At 35.5% G+C, this 19,557-nt stretch overlaps 1 protein-coding gene across 1 annotated transcript in view; it reads right to left on the bottom strand.

Annotated features, from left to right (window-relative positions):
- Nucleotides 1–19,323, bottom strand: part of POU6F2 (POU class 6 homeobox 2) — a 478,158-nt gene extending 458,835 nt beyond the window's left edge. The window contains exon 1 of the mRNA XM_054495337.2: nucleotides 19,219–19,323. Within this exon, the coding sequence (XP_054351312.1) occupies nucleotides 19,219–19,323 (105 nt within the window). The remainder of the gene's footprint in view (nucleotides 1–19,218) is intronic.
- Between the last annotated feature and the right edge of the window lie 234 nt (nucleotides 19,324–19,557).

Genomic DNA, 19,557 nt, shown 5'->3' on the forward strand with positions numbered 1-19,557 from the left:
TCACACAGGTTAAGAGGTAAGGAACTATTCACTCAAAAACATCTCTCTTACCTTCCCAATATGAAATTTCCACCATTAAATTAATCTTTAAGGATAATATACTGTAATGCCATGAAACTCATTTTAAATGATAAATACTGCATGTTTACTCACATATTAATACCTAGGTATTAATTCAGTTACAGATTATTTGAACAAACAACACTGGGCAGGTCATTTTTAGCTTGCCAAGGACCAAGGTATTGGGAGATCTAAGGAAAAGGAAAGGCCACGTGATTGATAAGGAAGGACCAACAGTGCACAGGAGACCCTGTGCATGGGGCAAAGAAGACACGAAAAGGACAGGAGTGGGAAGACAAGTCTCTGTTGACCCTGATCTTTTCTAGATACTCTATAAACAAAATGTCAGAGTGTTTTTGTTCCATTTCAACAAATATATTTGAGTGACCCAATTTATAGCATTGGGGGAAACAAAAATTGGTCTTGAGGCCAGGGCTATGAATGCATAAGAGAGATTACTGTCTCATTGTAAGTTGGGAGGGTGTGTGTGTGTGTGTGTGTGTGTATGTGTTTGTGTGTGTGTGTTGAGAAAATGGAGAGGGTGGAGATGTAGAAGAAATGAAGAGAACATTTAGCAGAAGATAGACAGTGGAAAGCAGTCTGATATTAGTGGCTGTTGTGTAATAAACATTGGTAAAAATATTGTATTTGCTTCACTAGACAGTACAAGTGATCACTAGAAGTAAAAGCCTTATAAGTGAATCAGTGTTAAACAGTAAGAGGCTTCCCATTTAGAAAAGCACACATATTCTGAGGATTTTCCCAAGAGTATATCTATAAGCTTCAAGTAACACAAACAGAATTCTGCTGGCTCAAGGCCAATCTGCTTAAACAGTGTGCTCCAATGTCCCCCCAAACATGCTTGCTGGCACCTGGAGAGGAGAAGCATTTAACTCCACTTGAGTTACCCTAACTGACCCCTCACTGTCCACTGTCCACTTTCCTTAGCTTGCCATTCACAAAGATGAACTACAAAATGAACTAAAATGAGGGCTGGTTATTTTTTCCAGGTTTCAAGAAGCTCCCTCTAAAAAATCTCTCATTATGAACAGAAGATAAAAAGTTTTAGTACCTACTTTAAGGGAACAAATCAAGTACATTTCATCTTTGGTGGCATGAGACAGGATAAGACAACGTATTAGTTCCATGCCATCATGCCTAGGAACATCTCATAACCAGACTGATTATTGAATTGATCCCCTTTTCAAAATGTACATGTAATTAAACGGTACCCCCCAACAAAGCAATAATAAATCTAAAAGTGGGCTTTCAAAATATTAATGTCACAGCGTTACTAGCAAAAAAGACTATTAAGAACAGCATTATCATTACAAAAAGCACGTAAACCTGTCATTGGATGTGTCGACCAAACAGGAGGCCTAGGGTCAGTGAGACGAGTTAGTCATGGAAAGGTCGTACAGTTGTCACCTCTGCATAGACAAGGATGGCTAGCAAGGGCTTATTTTAGGTGGGAAAAAGCCTATGGTTCCCACAACAACAGTAACTTAACCAGTTACACATATAGTATATTATGACGTGAAAGTTGACACCACATACAGAAATAGTAAATACTACATATGCTTGAGGGGTACAAGTTATTGTTGCTATGGGAGCTGTAAGTTCTGAATGGCGATAAAAATGGAGTAAAAACCACCTGAACAGCCTTGGATCATGCCTTTATGGAAACCCTGTGCATTCATACACTTGACAAATCTTTATTGAGTGCCTACTATGTGTAAAGAATTGTGCTACAGGCTGTGGGAAAATATGGCCCCTGCCTCCAGTAGCTAATAAAAAAGTATCCATTGGGACCTTACAATTTTACAAGGACTGAGGGAATTTCTCCCTCTGTAGCCTAACAGTATATTCCACATTTTTCAAATGTCATGTAAAGAAGCCTATATAGGGGAGATGCTATTAGGATCTACCCCAAAATGCCTTCTACTTAACTCCATCATCTGACTCCTGAAGCTAACCCTCTGATGCCCATTGCTATGTTCTCCACTGTTGAGTCATTAAGCATAATTGTTGGTCTACCCCTTCTTCTCTTGCCCTCTTCCAACTCACCCTTATATCAACTAACGTGATTAACACCGGCTGGGTGCAGCGGCTCATGCCTGTAATCCCAGCACTTTGTGAGGCCGAGGCGGGCGGATCATGAAGTCAGGAGATCGAGACCATCCTCGCTAACACGGTGAAAGCCAGTCTCTACTGAAAATACAAAAAAAAAAAAAAAATTAGCCGGGTGTGGTGGCAGGCGCCTGTAGTCCCAGCTACTTGGGAGGCTGAGGCAGGAGAATTGCTTGAACTCAGAGGCGGAGCTTGCAGTGAGCCGAGATCATGCCACTGCACTCCAGCCTGGGTGACAGAGCAAGACTCTGTCTCAAAAAAAAAAAAAAAATGTGATTAACACCAAGAATATCTTTACTGCTTAAATTTTCCTAAAATTCTTCTTGCATTGAAAATACTTTACAGAACATATCAATACTTATTTAAATTTGTTCAGATCTCCTAATGGCATTTATGTATTCCATGACATCTCAATAAATATCAAAATATTTGTATGTCTACATATAGGTATGATTTTTAAAAATGAGATCATATTGTATGTGACGTAAACTTCTCTCATTGGGAAACTCCTCTCATTGGGACCTGAGCACTGCAACCCTATCTTCCTGACTTGTTAAAATTCACTCAAGTACACTTTAATCACATAGGACAGCTGAAACTAGAATGTACCTGATAAAGAACATGGGAGAAGATTCCCTCCACCACCCCAATCTTGGGAACTTGCAAGGTCTAGGAGATGTCACAGGTAATTTATTAACTGCAATGAGGAGTAAAGCAATAATTGACTGCATGTATTGTTCACATGACTGTTGAAAAGGGGCTTGAGGGGAGATAAATAGAGGAGGGAAAGAGAAAAGACTTGATCATTTAAAAATTCTTCAGAGAAAATAAATGTACATATAAAGAGAATTTTGCAAAGAATATTCTCTGTTTTTCCCATTTTTCTAAACCAACAAGATCTTATGCTTAGAGACCAGTCAGAAGTGGCTTGAGAGTTGTGATGTAAGTGCCCAGAGAACAGGACTCAGGACTCTTCCAGTTTGGCCACTGCTCCGAAATACGCACTCAGAACACCAGGCATGTTCTTCTTCCACGGAATGCTACGTTGATGCATTAAACTTCAAGTACTTTACGCATTTCACAAGCTTTGACTTCTTGCGAAAAGACCAAAAAAAAAAAGGTTTCCATATACTATTAAAAAAAATATATGAATCACTTATGTGTGTGTGTGTGTGTATGTGTGTTTAAAATCCTGCAATTCAAATATCAGTGTTGCTCAGTGTCAGTTCAAGTGCTAGACAGATTTTCCCTTAGGTTATTTCTGGAATCATAAACTTAAACCTGCAACCCCTGAGAAATCCCGATTTCAGTCTCAGACATTATTTCTGACATTTTTAGATACCATTTTATACTTTATAATGTTACACAATCCTAATTTAAAACTTGAAAATTATAACTGTTATGCATGACATTCATTCAAATAAATGAAACCAATCAACACTGCATTTTTTTACTGATCTAGTCTAAAATCTTATTTTCTTTTTACCTTTGCCTATATTCCTTTTTCCTTAATTTGTTATACAGAACAGCAATACTTATTTCATTAAAAAGAATATATATAGGTAATATGTATATGTACAATATATAGGTATATATGTATATGTATAAATAAGCTTCACTACTATGTTGAAAATTGAGCTGAAAAACCAAGAAAAAATTAAATGTTAAGTGATCAGATATTACTATTTGCTTAACTTTATACACAGAAATAAAAAATAGTCCATTAACATAACTTTACTTAGACATTATTTTGAGAAAATATTATTCAAGAACCAACTAGAGTAGATCCTAACCTCAAGTCACTGTTTCCAAGTACTACCAAAATAATCTCTTTACTCATTATATTTTATTATTCATTAACTTTGTCAATTTGTAAGTACGCATGAAGCTGCCAATTAACATACCCTTCTGTGGCCTTTTGTATTAAAAGTTTTAAAACATGATTTGAATAATCCATTTCCCAGACTGTAGAAAAATGAAAATTATTCACAGTCACTTGTACTGCATAAAACATTGCTAAAGTGAATAGTAACACAATATTTCCACCCAGAGTAATATTTCAGGGACTATGTTTTAAAGGTGGCAAAGTGTTAGTACAGATTTGTTTTTGCCGCTAAAAAAATAGAAGAATATTTTCATGAAATCCCTGAAGACAATGATATTGGCTTTATAAGCTGTTTTGCAGTCATGCTCCTTTGGTCATGCCTTGTTTATCTGGTCCCCATGTAACTTAAAATCTAGTCAATGTAAACTCCTGGAACACAAACTCTGTGTCCTCATTCTCCACTCCCCTTTGTCTTTTAAGATCTGTTACAAAGAACCTCGTGTCCCCGCTTCACGTTTTAAGATTCAACATTATGACTTCCTAAAAATAAGCATCTGCTGGATACCATGGTGGTGGCTGCTTAAATTAAACGTGTTATGCAGTATGAATAAGGAACCATGGCTGAGAAGCCCTTTCCTTTTAGACATCATATGAAAATAGAAAATGACTGTTTTCAAGGATAGCCTCATTTACACACTCTGAAATGAAGCTAGGAGCAGAGCGCAAAAAACAAATTCCCAGACAAGGAATGTTGAGAGGCAACAAATGGAGCAAAGGCAACTTGAGGCTTCAAAACCACTTGAGATGAGCATTCTACTGAGGTATAAATTAGGAGAGTGACAGTTGTAACGAAGCAGTCATTCCATAGTGCCTACTGAGCTCCCACTACAGGCCAGGACATACCTCTAGAGAGACTTAGGAGTTGTATGGGAAGTAGGAGATAAGGGGAAGGAGTAAGATGCTGAGTATGAAGAGAAAAAAACAACCTGTGTGGTCTCTAGCAGTGCTTTCAACTCTTCACCTGTTCTAAGATGATTATGGGCCAATTCCATTGTAGAGAAGGGAGGGAGGGGGTATGGAGACAGAAGAGAAAATGTTATACAGTTAAAGATAGATAAAGATAGAGATGTGAGAGAGAGGGAGAGAGAGAGAGAAAGAGAAGTGAAAGGAAAAGAAACATCTCTGCACCAGTCTAAACTGAAAATACAAAGAGCCTGTAATTCTATTCTATTCAAGACCCTTTGCTTGGATTTTCAGTCTGACAATGGCCTCAATAATACACCAATATCACTCTTTCCTGAAAAAAATTGGTTGGAAGGAATTGCCCAGATAAAGAAAGGTGGGAGGCACCCTGTTCCCCTAGTCTCAGGTTTTCATGTGAACATAGTTTTCACCCATGCAAGGAGCAATTCTTTATTACATTGGTGCGTGACAAGAGTATGACATTCATGGCCTCTAGTCCTATATGTGAATTTGATCTTTTCCCTCTTTGTCCCACTCCCGGTAGGAAGCAGAAACCCTGGGTTAATGGGTCTCTTCATCAGACCCAAACTTTCTGCTGGTAGACTGTACCAAGATCAAAATGCAGGGCACAAGATGCTAGCAAACCAATTTGGTTGCAGGTCTAAAGCCACAGTTTTCAATGAGATTTATAAGTATTAAATGAAAACAAACTAAGAAATTAAAGAAAGGGTCTTATTTATTGTTCCTTGAAACTCTAATAGAATAAAATGAGTGCATGAGTCACGTATTTATCTTTTTATTAATGTGTAATGGTAATTCTTCCTAAACATAAATAATAATTGGTTAAGTCAGGGGACATACTCTTCTGTTCATTTATTCATAAGCATATTGATAATTTGAGCCCATAATTTGTGCTGTGGTATCAAGTTAGTGTGCTGACTTTAAGCACATAACCAGGGGGCAGCATAGTCTCTTATCTTCAATATTTCCTTTAAATCTCTATTTCTTATAAAGATTTGGTCCAAGTAGAAAGAAAGAAAACCACCAAGAAATATTGAAGGAAGGGAGGTGTGAATAGACGAGAAAACCTACCAAGATCTTAATGCACAAAATCTCCAACTCGTATCCTTGTCTACTGTGTTGGATTCTAGCACACATCTCTCTTTTACTCCCTCTCAAAAGATTCAACCCAATTTCCCGCATTGCTGGGCTCTTGGAGGAGATGGTATCAAGGCTCAGCTTATCTGTTTGAACAATGACCATGTCTCCTCCCTGTGATTCAGAGTGATCACTGAAAGGAGGGATGCAGGTGTAGAGAGGTGGCGGTACAAGATATAAGATATATTATATTACAGGCTCCAGACAAAAAAAGAAAAAGAACGACGCTGTCTCTACCAAGCATTATGTTCCCTTCTGATGTTCCAAGGCAGTAAGTGCTTTGTTGAAGACCATGTTGATTTATTTCACCAAATCAGCATTTTGTTTTCTAACCATATATCCATGAGGTCAGGCATGGCTGAATCATTTGTGAAAGCGAAAGGAGATATTTAGGAATACACTCTATTTGGCCTTACATTCATAACACTTAAATGTAAATAAGATAACATTTTGTGAACATTTCAAACTACTAAGTAGAAAGAAAGTTCTCTTTTTCAGCCCCACTCCATCTCTAGGGCCACAATGTTTAAAATGCCATTTGACAGGAAAAAGTTGAAAACAGCCAGATAAAAGATGCCCTTTATTGAATTCAAAATATGAGAAATACTGCAGGATTTTTCTTAAGTTTTCCCAAATTTGAGTTAAGATATACTTTTTTTGGTAGAATCCTCTGACTTCATATCACCATAATCCTTAATGATACAATACAATTATTTCATAAAAATGAATTTAGAAGTGCCAACATACATTTGGCCAGAATTTTGTTGAGTTTTTGTGATGAATGGATGGAGAAAGCAAACTTATTTTGCAAATAAGTCGAATTTGATTTCAAATTTAGGCAAGAATCTTAATCAGTTAAAAGATGATAGGTATACAGATGATAGATGATTGACAGAATGTTAATTTATCAAAAGATAAAAGAGTTTCTGAGGCCATGAATCTCAAATAGTTCAGACTCCATCAGCATTTTGAAGATATGAACCTGTTTTCAAGCCTTTCCTGAAATTACCCATGGGAATTTTACACACACACACACACACACACACACACACACACACACAAACACAAACACACACAGAACAGTGCCTAATATATATATATATCCTACTACTCTCTCTCTGTCTCTCTCTCTCTCTATATATATATATCTTACTTCTCAGGATGTATTTTATTTGTATAACCTCTATATGCATTAATAGGTAAACTCTCATATGCAGAAATGAGAGTTAAAGAATACTTTTAACAGATATTTCCAAATCACTTCTTAAAGGCACTCAAATAATTTATCCCTAAAAAATGTCTTCTGTCTTTGAGAAACAAAGTGAAGCAAATTGCAAGAATTATTAAAACTGATCATGAAAAGGTGTGATTTCTCTCAAATGCTATTTTATAATCCCAAATATCTATTCTATTATGTCACTTATGAAACCATCTCAGCTTTTGATCTTATTTGTTTTATGGCTGCCCTATTTACTAAAGGTGATAATTTTAATAAAAGAATAGTTTTAATTATTAAACAATTAAATAATTATTCTTTAACAAAAGAATAATTTATTTATTCATAGAATTTATACATCTCTGTACTCAGATTACTTTATAAGTCTAAAGGCATCTGACTGTGACATGGGGCACTTACAAACTCATTTGTGAAAATAACTTGGGACACTGTATTTAAAGTCAGACATATCTAAAGGCATATAGCTCATGGAGGATTGGGACATCAACTATTTGAAGCTAGTGTGGCTCCTAGCCTCAAAGTTAGGAGCAGCTCTTTGACGAAAGCTATCAAAGAGCACTGATTTGCTCCTCCACCCTTCCACTCCCCAACGGGTCTACCATTTTACATTTTACAAAAGGATCATCTTCCAGGCCACCATGTGGAGCTCAAGTACAACAGTTATTGATGGCAACAGTAGGAGGAGGAAAAAGAGGAAAGGAAGGAGGAAGTCAGGGAGGGAGTAAATAAGATGTTGCTGTGATGAAATCAGCTTTCATAAAGAGATGACATTTTCCACAGGTAACGTTACAGCCATGTTTCAATTGTGTGATTTTGCATATGATTAAGGATTTATACCTAGCCTCCAGCATTCTCCGGACCAATTCCAGCTTTGCCACTTACTGTCTTGCGGGGCCTTGCGCCACATCCTTAGCCTCAGCTTTCTACTTGCTAAAGTGGAAATAACAACAGTACCTATCTTACAGATCTGGCGTGAGGATTAAATTATACCAGCAAAGTGCCTGGCACCTAGTAAGTGCTCACTTATTGGTAGATTATCACTACTGCTGTTTTTTGGATGGGTAAATATTTAGCCCTTTTCTGGATGAAAAATGGTATTAAATATTAGACATTCAAGAAAGTTTACAAGAGCCCCCACTGAAACACACACAGACACACAGGGATACATGAAATGAATACCAGACTACATTCCCTCCATTCCTTTTCTGCTGTTGATTTATGATTGGTGGGGGGGCAGTAGGGGTTACATTGTTCAATTTTCGTAGGTGTATAGAGTGCACTAGAATCACCTGTAAAGCTTTTTAAAACTACTAATACCCAAGCTCCACCCAGATAAATAGAACCAGAATTTCAGAGAATGAGTCCTTGACATCAGTAGATTTTTAAAGGTTGCCTCTGGTGGTTCTAAAAGGCAGGCAGAGGGAAAGAGTGAAACTTTAGAAAATGATATGAGTTCAAGTCTCATTTTTTTCACTCATTAGCAATATGGCTACAAATAAGACACATAACCTCTCTGAGCCAGCTTCCACTTCTATAAAATGGGGATGATGATGTGTACTTGCTTCTAAAGCTGTGAGGTTCAAACAAGATCATTAATATTAAAGCCATACTCTGCCATTTGTTCTTAAAAGTCCGTTTTAAGCTCCAGGCAAAGAAGCCAGCTACCTTTAAATCTACAGATGAAGCATACTTGTCTTAGCACCTGGAAGGAAGAAACAAGAGGGAAAATGAACACACCTACCCAGTGGACAGTTCCATAGACTCAATTCTGGAAGTCTGTGTAGGGAAAGATGGCATGGTCAGCTCACACTCCCATCTTTTATTCAAATATAAGATTTCATTACCACCTACGTTACTGTCTTCTTAGTATATGTGAGGTGATGTAATTAAAGAGAAGGAGCAGAGACATATCCTAAAAGAAACGTAAAACATAACTTTTTACATTCTCTGGAATATTTCAATAAAGTACACTTTGTCTACCTTTTCAAAACCCTAAATTAGTAGAATTCAGGAGCTAAGTCTCATTAGTTTTTATTTAGCCCTGCTTGTGACTGCATTATTTAACTTATGAATCAGGGTTGAAGGATTGGTCTGACAATATGAAACATAGAAAACAGAAATTTAACTGACATTAATTACCACGAATTTCTTCTGGTCTCTTTTTCACTAATCTAGATACACTAACTGAATCATGCCTTGGAAACATACATCTACGTCAATTTCTTAATAAACAGCATTGAGGCTCATGAAAGAAAATAACAAGCATTTTGTTCAGTTGAGTTTGGTGGCTTGGAGCAAACACAAAGGTTTTCAAGTCACAATGTGTCTGACTGAGAACCAGCTCCTTACGCCATTCTCTGTCATTCTTACCTCTTTGTTACTAAATAAAATATTGTGATCTTTATTGCTATGTTAATTGGTTTGAGTGTTCAATATATAAATGATAAGTATCTTTTCCTGTGGCATAAAGCTACTCTTCACTTTTAACATTATACTTAACCTTCTCTCAGGAGACACTATTTATGAGTTCTTTTGCTCAAACAAATCCTATTTGGAAAATTCTGAAATCTTTTATGTTAAGAGAAATGAAACTTCTCTACTTGTTAGACTGATTGCAGAGACTAACTTATTTTTAAAAGCTAGATCAAGAGAGAACTGGTTAAATAAATCACTGTATATCCATAAAAGGGAGTACTACAGAGAAGGATGCAGATCTATTCATAGTCACATGAGAAGAGGTTCAAAATATTTTTTATATGTAAAAGTAAGTTGCAGAACTCTATGTATAGTATAGTTCTACTTGGGTTGTATAAGGATTGCATATACATGCATAGAAAATATCTGGAAGGATATATAAGAAATAGTTAACAGTGGTTATTTGTGGCGAGTGGAATCAGGATACTTTACTTTCCACTTTATACTATTCTGTGCTATTGCAATGGTTTGCCATATGCAGGCATTACTGTTATAATTTTTTAGTAAAAAATTCAAAAATACTCATAGGAGTCTACCATGTAACTAACTCACTTCAATCATGTGCATATAAGAATTGCGTTCATGTACTGTCACTTTTACACAGATGTTCCACTGTCTGCCTGAACTAGCTGTTTAAATTCTATTTGATAAATGAAGGTAGAAAGGGAGAAAGCAATTGCAGTTGATAGGTTTCAGCACTAGTACAAATGGCAGTACATTGCAAAGCAAAGAGCCCCCCTGTTTTTGGAAGGAAATAACCGCAATATTCATACGTTTGCAGTTTTCCGATCGACTATGTACTCGAATTCTTACCACAAACTTGATGTTTAAAAGCTGCAAAGTACTACTCAGGAGGCTGAGGTGGGAGGGTCTCTTGAGCCCAGGAGTTCGCAGCCAGCCTCAGCAACATGGCAAGACCTCATCTCAAAACAAAAACAAAAAAGTTGCAAAGTATTTTTCCATTCTCAACCAAGTTGAGAGGAGTATTTTAAGTAAACATCTACCATAATTTTTTCAGGTACTAAGATTGAAAACAGAGACAAAATATTTTTAGATTATTAGAGGTTAAATAGTCAAGTATTCCTAAAATGTTTAAAGTATGTCTGTGAGTGTGCATGTGTGTTAATGAATTAGATTGCTAGACTGCCTCATTTTCATTTTTACTCTAAATTCTTTCGTCACTAGAAATCTAGATATAGGTTTGTTTACAAATGAAAAAAGTTTTCAGAAAAGAAATCACAACTTTAGTTCTTGAATTGAGGATTAATATATTACCTAGGAACAATGTAGGATTGTTTGGGATTTGAGCCATATTAGCCTTTGTTCCCAGAAACCTGAATATTACTACAAACACCTCTTGTATTAGCAGTTCTAGAAATACACTAAGAAATGCACCTAATAATGTGTAAAGACTCACTTTGTTAAAGAAATATTGAAACAGAGAAAATGAATACAACAGAGATTTACTTTTAAGACCCTGGAACACCATCTGCTGATATGAACAGAGAGAAATTTTCAAACTTGGCATTTTTATATCACAGCCAAACTCTCACAAAATCTCTTATTTTTCTCAAATTCTGACCTAGGGCATTTCATCCCACAGTCATCACTTCTGCCCACCGTTCAACCAGCATCTTGTCAAATCTGGCTGCAAGATTAAGTTTCCCGATTCGGAATTCAATATTGTAACCCTAAGGATATAAGATTCAAGCTGGAACATTCTGGATTTTTTTTTAATGGATAAAATTATTTCAGCCCAAAGACCAGAGTTCGCCCTGACCATAATGATGAATCATCAGGACTGACACTAAGTGAAATGAGTTTGATGTTCTTGGTTTTATTTGTGCCCATTAAGCAGCATTTTACATTTGTCCTAACTCTCAACCTTTTGGAGAAAAGGTTGAAAGAGGCTTGTTTTCTAGTATTACTTAAGACTTACAAAATTAACTAGCTCTGTCTGAAGCAAGTTTGGCATGCCATAGTCCCTACTATTGTGTGTCCAGCTCCATTCTTGCCCATTCTGCCCTTCCAATTTGGAGGAAAAGAACTGAAGAATTAAGAAATATCTACTTTCCTCATATTTCCTCAGTATCAATTACGGCTTCTGGTATCCTTGCTTCTGTCTTGGTACAATATTTACCTTTTACTCTCAACAAAAACCTACTTCCTTTAAAAAAAAAACCTGTATATGAATTCTGCGCTGAAAACTAAGCTCCCTATAAATGTTGTACTTTGTTCTTTTGAGGAGGAATTTGCCTGAGTTCTGATCAATGCTAAAAACACCATTTAACAGGTATGTATTCTTTTAAAAACATACCTGTTTCTCTAAGTTTTTAGGTGTTAGAGATAAATATTTTCTTCTAAAAATAGTTTTAAATTATTCATCAAAAATCAAAGTCATAAAATATGCAGGGTCAACATCATCTTAAACTCCAGAAATAATAAGTACTATTTCACAGCATCGGAGCACTGGTTAACCTCTTGTAAAAAGCTCTAAAGACTTAAAGAAAAGTTTTCCTTAATATTGATATTTGTGTACAGCACAAGCACTGTGAGACCTTCTCTTAGACTTTGTTTTTTAATTCTAGTTTTCCTGTGCTAACGTATTGTTTCACTGTATTTTTTGTGTGTGATTTGAATTGCTAGGTGAAATGAAGTTAGCTTACAAAATAACTTAGAAATATAAACTAAAGAAGCAAGTATATTGGTGAGTTTTCTGCTGCCTTTTTGCTTTGTTTGGCTCGAGGTCTTGTCTCTCTTTCCGGTGCCCTTTCCTGCCTAGGAAGCCCACAAAGATTTCGCTTTTCACTTATTACTCATCAAACTGACTCTGGTTCACAGTGGAAAAGAGAAGAAAAGCTGATAGAGAAATGGCAGTGAAGAAGGAGAACAAAATGTCAGAGCAATACTTTTGAGCGACTATATCCTTTTCATTAAAGGTGTCAACACGTTTATTTGCATCTTTGACCCTAGGACTAGGGAAGTGCTGGAAATTATGTGGGTACCTTTTCCCATGGGAAAAATATACCTCCTGGGTTGGGGGAAGGCTGAAAATAGGTGAAAGTTAGAATGCTCAGTTGATCTTCAATTTTTTTTTTTCTTATAATTAAAAAAGTGCTGTTGAAAGGAATAGGGTTGCATTTCACCTAGAATCAGTGCCAAGTATCAACAGCTAACGTCTGTCTTTTGAAGAAAGAATCTTTCATATCATGGGGGTTTTAAAGCTACTGATAAAATGAAAAGCTATTTTCTGAAGACCAGCCAACCTGAAAAACCAGTGTTTTAAAACCTAGAGAATTTCCTTTAATGTAAATAATCAAAGATGTTTTCAATTATTTTGCTATTACTTAGATACAATGGTTTTACATTTATGAGAAGTGCTATCCCTGAAATAACAATAATATGATCATTTATAAGTGGGATGTGGAAAATAACACAAGCATACAGCAAACCAGGAAGGAATTTTTCCAATAAAAATTAAGCAATATTCACCATAATTGGTTCACATTGCGGAACTGGGAAGAAAAAGAAAATAATAAAAAGAAAAACAAATCTTTACTGAAATGTAGTGATAGTGTTTCACTCAAAACCCCTTCTTCAAATTGAGATGCAGAAGAAATGTGTAAAAAGCAAAACTGGTACAAATCTTGATTACAATTTTGGATCAGTTTAAGACAATATGGCTCAACAGAGCAATTTACATAGGCTAACAGAGCAAAGCTTGAGTTGGTAATTTACTTTATTCGATACACATTTCACCTACAAAAAAAAAAAGAAAGGAGGGAGGCAGGAACAAAAGACGAAAGGAAGAAAGGGATGTAGGGAGGGAGGGAAGGGAAAAAGAACATAAATCCAAGTCTGAGATTATATATAGAGCAGCTATTATCTCCCAAGTAAAGATTTGGCCATAAATTACAAATTAATTTAAAAGTTGTGTAATTTGGATTTTCTTTTAGCGTTCAAATTAAAGTCAATATTTATCTTTTTGCACATTGTTTCTTCAAGTCTGATCTTTTCATGTTTGCACTTTATGTCACAACTTTATTTTCTACTCAATCAAGCATTAGAAAAGAGTAACAGCTTGTACAACATCACAATGCAGTTGAAAAGTGAAGTTTTTCAGTATTTGCAGACATGTTAATTATATTCCAATTTTCATAAGCAATAAAGAGAAAAATACTTGAAACTGGTAATATGCAGTTTACATAGCAAAGAAAAGGCCAATGAAGAAACATCCTTCACTGACCTCTGAAACAAATATTATAGATTTTACACACAGGAAACTTAATACATGCAAACTTTCTTTTGTAAGCATTTGTATTCTAAAAGTTGCAGCCACCTCTCTGCATAAGTTAGAGGTAAGAATCAAAAAGTGTTAAGTTCTTAAGCATTGAAAATGATAATTGAATGGTACAGAGAGTTTCATTAATTGACCTTAGAGATAGAAAAGAAAATTTAGTTTCAAGACCCAAGTTCATCTAATTGTTGTTTAGTATTAACATTATTGTATAGTAGTATTACTATATTGATAAATTTTACTTAAATGGACAAAATTGACTTTATCATTTAAATGTCTGCTTTAATTTTTAAAAATTCTAAACTTGATAAAAATTAAGTCCATCTGGTAAAATGCAAAATGTTAACATAAGACTTTCCTATAAGTATGAATGAAATATTAAGTGAAGTTTTTTAGGTCAATAAACAATACATAGTACAAATTCAATTTTGGTGAGTCCGGAACTTACCAAAAGAATACTAGCACCAGTATGTATAAGAAAGAATAATCCCTTAATTAATCTGTATTTTTTCTAGTATACCATTCATCCATAATACCTTGGGGAAAAAATATTCTCAATAAAATTCAAGCAGTAATAATTTCACACTCCCAAAATACATAAATTTGTTGAAGCAATCTGTCAGTTTCAAAAATACAGGCATTCACACCCACAAAAATGACTTTTTTTGAGTATATGGGAATTACGCTTCACATGAGTAAAAGAGGGTTAGGTTAGCCCCAGTGTTTCGTTTTCATATATAAGGCACGAATATCAGTCTAAATTGACAGAGGGCAATCTTCAAGTGTGTTATGAAAGCCAATGTCCCCTCTCCCTAGACCACTTGCATCACACATCAATTTGAGCATATTTTAGGTAAGCAAATTATTATTAAATCTACATTAAATACTTTTTGGAACAAGGGATGGTATAAACAAACCTCCATGTAAAATTAATTGTTTTGATGCTACAACAGTGAAATATTTGTGTGTTTTAAAATCTCCATATAAGAAAACATACATGGAGATACTGTTAAGCCAAATGCATGCACACATACTGAGCAGTGTCTGAGACATTTGCATTGGTTTTCTGATGTACAACTTTACAACACTTCAAATGGTCGAAATGTACTTTGAAAAATAAAAGACCCATTGTACCAGTAAGGGAAATTGTAAACAGCTTTTTATGGCACTTCTAATGCTATTAAAATATAGAATGTGTGGTCTCTTCTCTCTTCTACTAGTACTTTAGCAATGTCAGCTGGAAGTGCATCCATGATCACTTTATCCAGCTGTCTCTCTCTCACTCCCAGCAAACTCTTAGATATACTTGATAAATATTTTCATCTAATTTGGTTCATCTGTTGTTTTTATTAACAACTAATTTAATATCCTATGTTCTGCAATATTTGCAAAAGTCAGTCTATAGACGTGAAGCCAACCGGGACCCTCAGGCCTGTGCATCAGGATGGTGGGCTGCCTAGGTCCTCTGGGGACAGCAGTGCCAGAAGGAGTATTGGACACAGTGACCTGACTGTATGAGATGAGAAAAAACAAAAACAGGAGGTCCGCAGTGCTGATGAACTAATCTGTCACTCACAAGCTCAGGTCTGCAAAAAAAAGAAATGCAGCACTAAACATTTAATGGCCATAAGAGATGGAAATGCAAGTCTTCATTTCTAAATGATAATCAAACCAACGATCAGAAACTGATTAACTGTGTAATTGAATTGAATTGAAAATCATCCCATGGATAACAATCCATCCTACCTTCAAGGAGTTAGGAAGCTAACTACAGGTAATTGCTATCAGAGATCTGATTTGATTTCCAAAAATTGTGTGAATGAACCAAGTTTCTTCATCTTGATATACTAGGCAGGGAGTTTGTTCTTCCAAGTACTAGACTGCTTAATTGCTTGCTTGGGGGAGGAGAAATCCTAGGGGAAAGGCATATATGAGCAATTTCTACTCTGTGAAGCCAGTGTTGTGTCCTGAGCTGGATCATGGCCGGAAACACAGAAAAGTCTACTCTTCCCTACAGTGGAAGCAACTGTGGATATTTCATCCTAGGAGTGAATGAAAAAACCTAAAGCTCATACTTCATGGGACTCTTTCAATATTCTGACTGAAAACTGGTTATTTGCTCCTCCAACAAAAAGCCATCTAGGAACAGGACTCAGAACAGGAAAAAAAAAAAAAGACAAAAATAATAATTATTCCAAAACGTATTTGAGAAGAAACAAACACAAACATTTGCATTATTAAATGGGATTGTTCACACCTGCTGAGTAGATATAAGATGATATTTAAGACAAGAGCTAAAAAATAAACCATCCCTTTCTGGTTTTGAGTGACAGCAGAGCAATAAAAATTATTTTCACATTCTTTTCCCTATTGTTAGAAGTAATCATTTGAGTAAATACACTTATCTGTGCTATAACTATTAAAATGAATTCATTTCAAATATGTATACAACCTTTCTTTTTTATATTTCTAGATATGGTTTCAATATAGACTTTCTGACTTTTATGGTATACATATAGGACAATATTCTACTTTTCTTTCCTTTTAAATACTTACTGTTTCAATTTCAAATAAAAAATAGGCATTCTAGTTTGTAAATTTTAGCACAGAAATGTTTACAACCTTCAGCACAATTGCTTTCGTAATTTACTGACTTGGCATTTTGAGGCGTTTTTAACAAATTATGAGAAATAACACCTTCAGAAAGCATGTGACTACTTTGATGCAACTATTTACAATGTATTCATAAGAAGTCATTAACATGTAGAGTTCTTAGACATGTGGAACCTTTGCAGCCTGCCCCTCTGCAGCAGCCAAGACTACTACTACATTTACCGGGCTCAATCACACATTATCTGGGTTAGAAGTCAAGGCACATGTATTTATATATTTATATTTCCCATATGGAGAAAGGGAGCGAGGGAGAGAAAGAGAGAAGGAGAGAACACAGTCAAAATAAAAATATTGAACAGCATTAGAAAAATTTTAACTACTACCTAGGAAACCACACTTGATTCTCTTCTTGCACTTTCTTTCTTTCAGAGATCAAAATTATACTAAACAGTACATACAAAATACAGAGCTATGTAATAATAACTAATTTTAAATCCTGACAAATTAGAAGTTAAGCCTACTATCTGTAAAAATATGTACTGATTCATTTTTTTAAATATATACCTGAGCCTTTAAAAAGTATATGCCTTTACAATTGATTTCCAATAAACAATACCGAAAAACAAAGTACAAGTGACTTTCCTGATTTTTCACCAGAAATATATAGAAAAAGGAAATCCTATTCTTATTAGAGATTGAAGTACAGTAATTCTGCACAGTATTAAAAACCATAACTATGCCATACAGAAGACAGGACCTGCAACCTAAGAAAAGTTTTGTTAAATAGGACAAGACAGTGATCAGGGGCTCAAGTTTTATTTCAATATGCAAAAGTCATCTATTGTAACAGATATTTATTTCATTCCCTACACCACAATTATTTTAGCTATATTTGATGTATTTGCTCATCGGTGAATACTTACATTGAAACAGGTATTAAGAATATATAAAATCAGTTTATATATTTTCTCCTGCCTAGAGACTTCACTTTATATATGCCTATAGAACAAAAATTAACTTGAAAGTTTTAAAAAATATTTCTCTGTCGAAGCAAATATCTACTTCTTTTAAAATAGTGTGAGCCTGTGAAAACATGGTATTATGTATTTGACATTTTCCATCTAAAAATACATTATGAAGCAAGCATGCTGGTATTAATAAACCATGTGCCTTCAGAACTCTGAAGTGCTTTTCTATAATTTTGTTGAAAACAGAATAAGATGATATATTTTCCACCATGCTATTAACATAAAGCAAACAAATTTTATGTCATTGCCTTGCCAGCTTGTCTTGATTGGAAAGTGTACAAAAAAAACTTTGAGGAGTTTATAAATATTCGTGACCATAGTCTGGTTTATGAGTTAACAATCCATAAGTAAACATAGATAACTTAGAAAAATTTAGTCAGAAATACATTACAAAAAAGAAAAGAAACCATGTATATTTCCTTTTTCCTTACCCCACCCCCATCATAGTCAGAAAAATCACCCTCCCTTTGCAGCAGGGTACTATCCTTCCTTCCACCACTTTAGTTATCTGAAGGCAAATGAAAATACAATGATCCTTTTCGTCTTCTGATTTAGCTTACAACGCAAACATTTTAATACAAACATAAACTACTGACTTCACAGAAAGCACCAAACAGAAAGAGCAAGACTCACTGACCCATTTGGAAGACAAAGACGGCAGAGCAGAAAAGCTCTAAAAATCAGCTTGTGAGGCCTCTGAGAGATATTCTTCTGGCATTTCATCACAGCAGCCCCAGACCAGCTCACCTCCCTAGATACAAGGAGGAGGCACTAAATAGAGCTGTTTATTAAAGCTGCTGTGCTGGATTGCATTAGGAAGCGCGAGCAGACCACCTGGACCTTTCAGATTGTGACAGTGTTTAATTTGCAGCCTGCCCCTCTGCAGCAGCCAAGACTACTACTACATTTACCGGGCTCAATCACACATTATCTGGGTTAGAAGTCAAGGCACATGTATTTATATATTTATATTTCCCATATGGAGAAAGGGAGAGAGGGAGAGAAAGCGAGAAGGAGAGAACACAGTCAAAATAAAAATATTGAACAGCATTAGAAAAATTTTAACTACTATCTAGGAAACAACACTTGATTCTCTTCTCGCACTTTCTTTCAGAGATCAAAATCTAAAAAGAAAGCAAATTTCTAAAATAGATTTTTAAGAAACATTCAGACCAAATTATAAATTAGATTTATTCTTCAGTGTTTTCGTTGTTGTTTTAGTTTTTGTTTAAAAGGATCGCATTGAAGTTTTAAGCTGAGGTTTCCCTGGTCAGATTTAATGGGTGCCTTTTGCCTTTCGCACTTTCAGCACTACACTGGCAGGTAGCTGAAGATACAGATAGAAAGATGGTAGTGTAAATATGAATTATGTGAATCATATGGTGAGACCCTTGTGGAAAAAAGGGGAGTTGAGAAATGGCTGACTCCATACCTGACCAATTACAGCTTGCATGGTCCCCGTTTCCTGCTGCGCTGAGAGATCGCAATCCATCATATGTTGTCTTTGAAAAGGAGAATGGGGGTTTCTGGCATGCATCTGTCAATCAACTTCTGCACTCACAACCATCACCAAAAGCAAGGGGAAAAAAAGTCAAGCTGCTCTACCAAATAGGATGAAACCGTCATGTGACCTCCGGCAGACACGCACACACACATTCACTACCTCCACAGAGCGTAAGAATTTTCTGTAGATATGAAATGACATTGACAAATATCCAATACCAAGTAAATAAAGTGAGACAAACAGCTATTCACCAAAGACAAAAACATG

This window comes from Pongo pygmaeus, chromosome 6 (genome assembly GCF_028885625.2).
Source record: "Pongo pygmaeus isolate AG05252 chromosome 6, NHGRI_mPonPyg2-v2.0_pri, whole genome shotgun sequence".
Taxonomy (NCBI): Eukaryota; Metazoa; Chordata; class Mammalia; order Primates; family Hominidae; genus Pongo; species Pongo pygmaeus.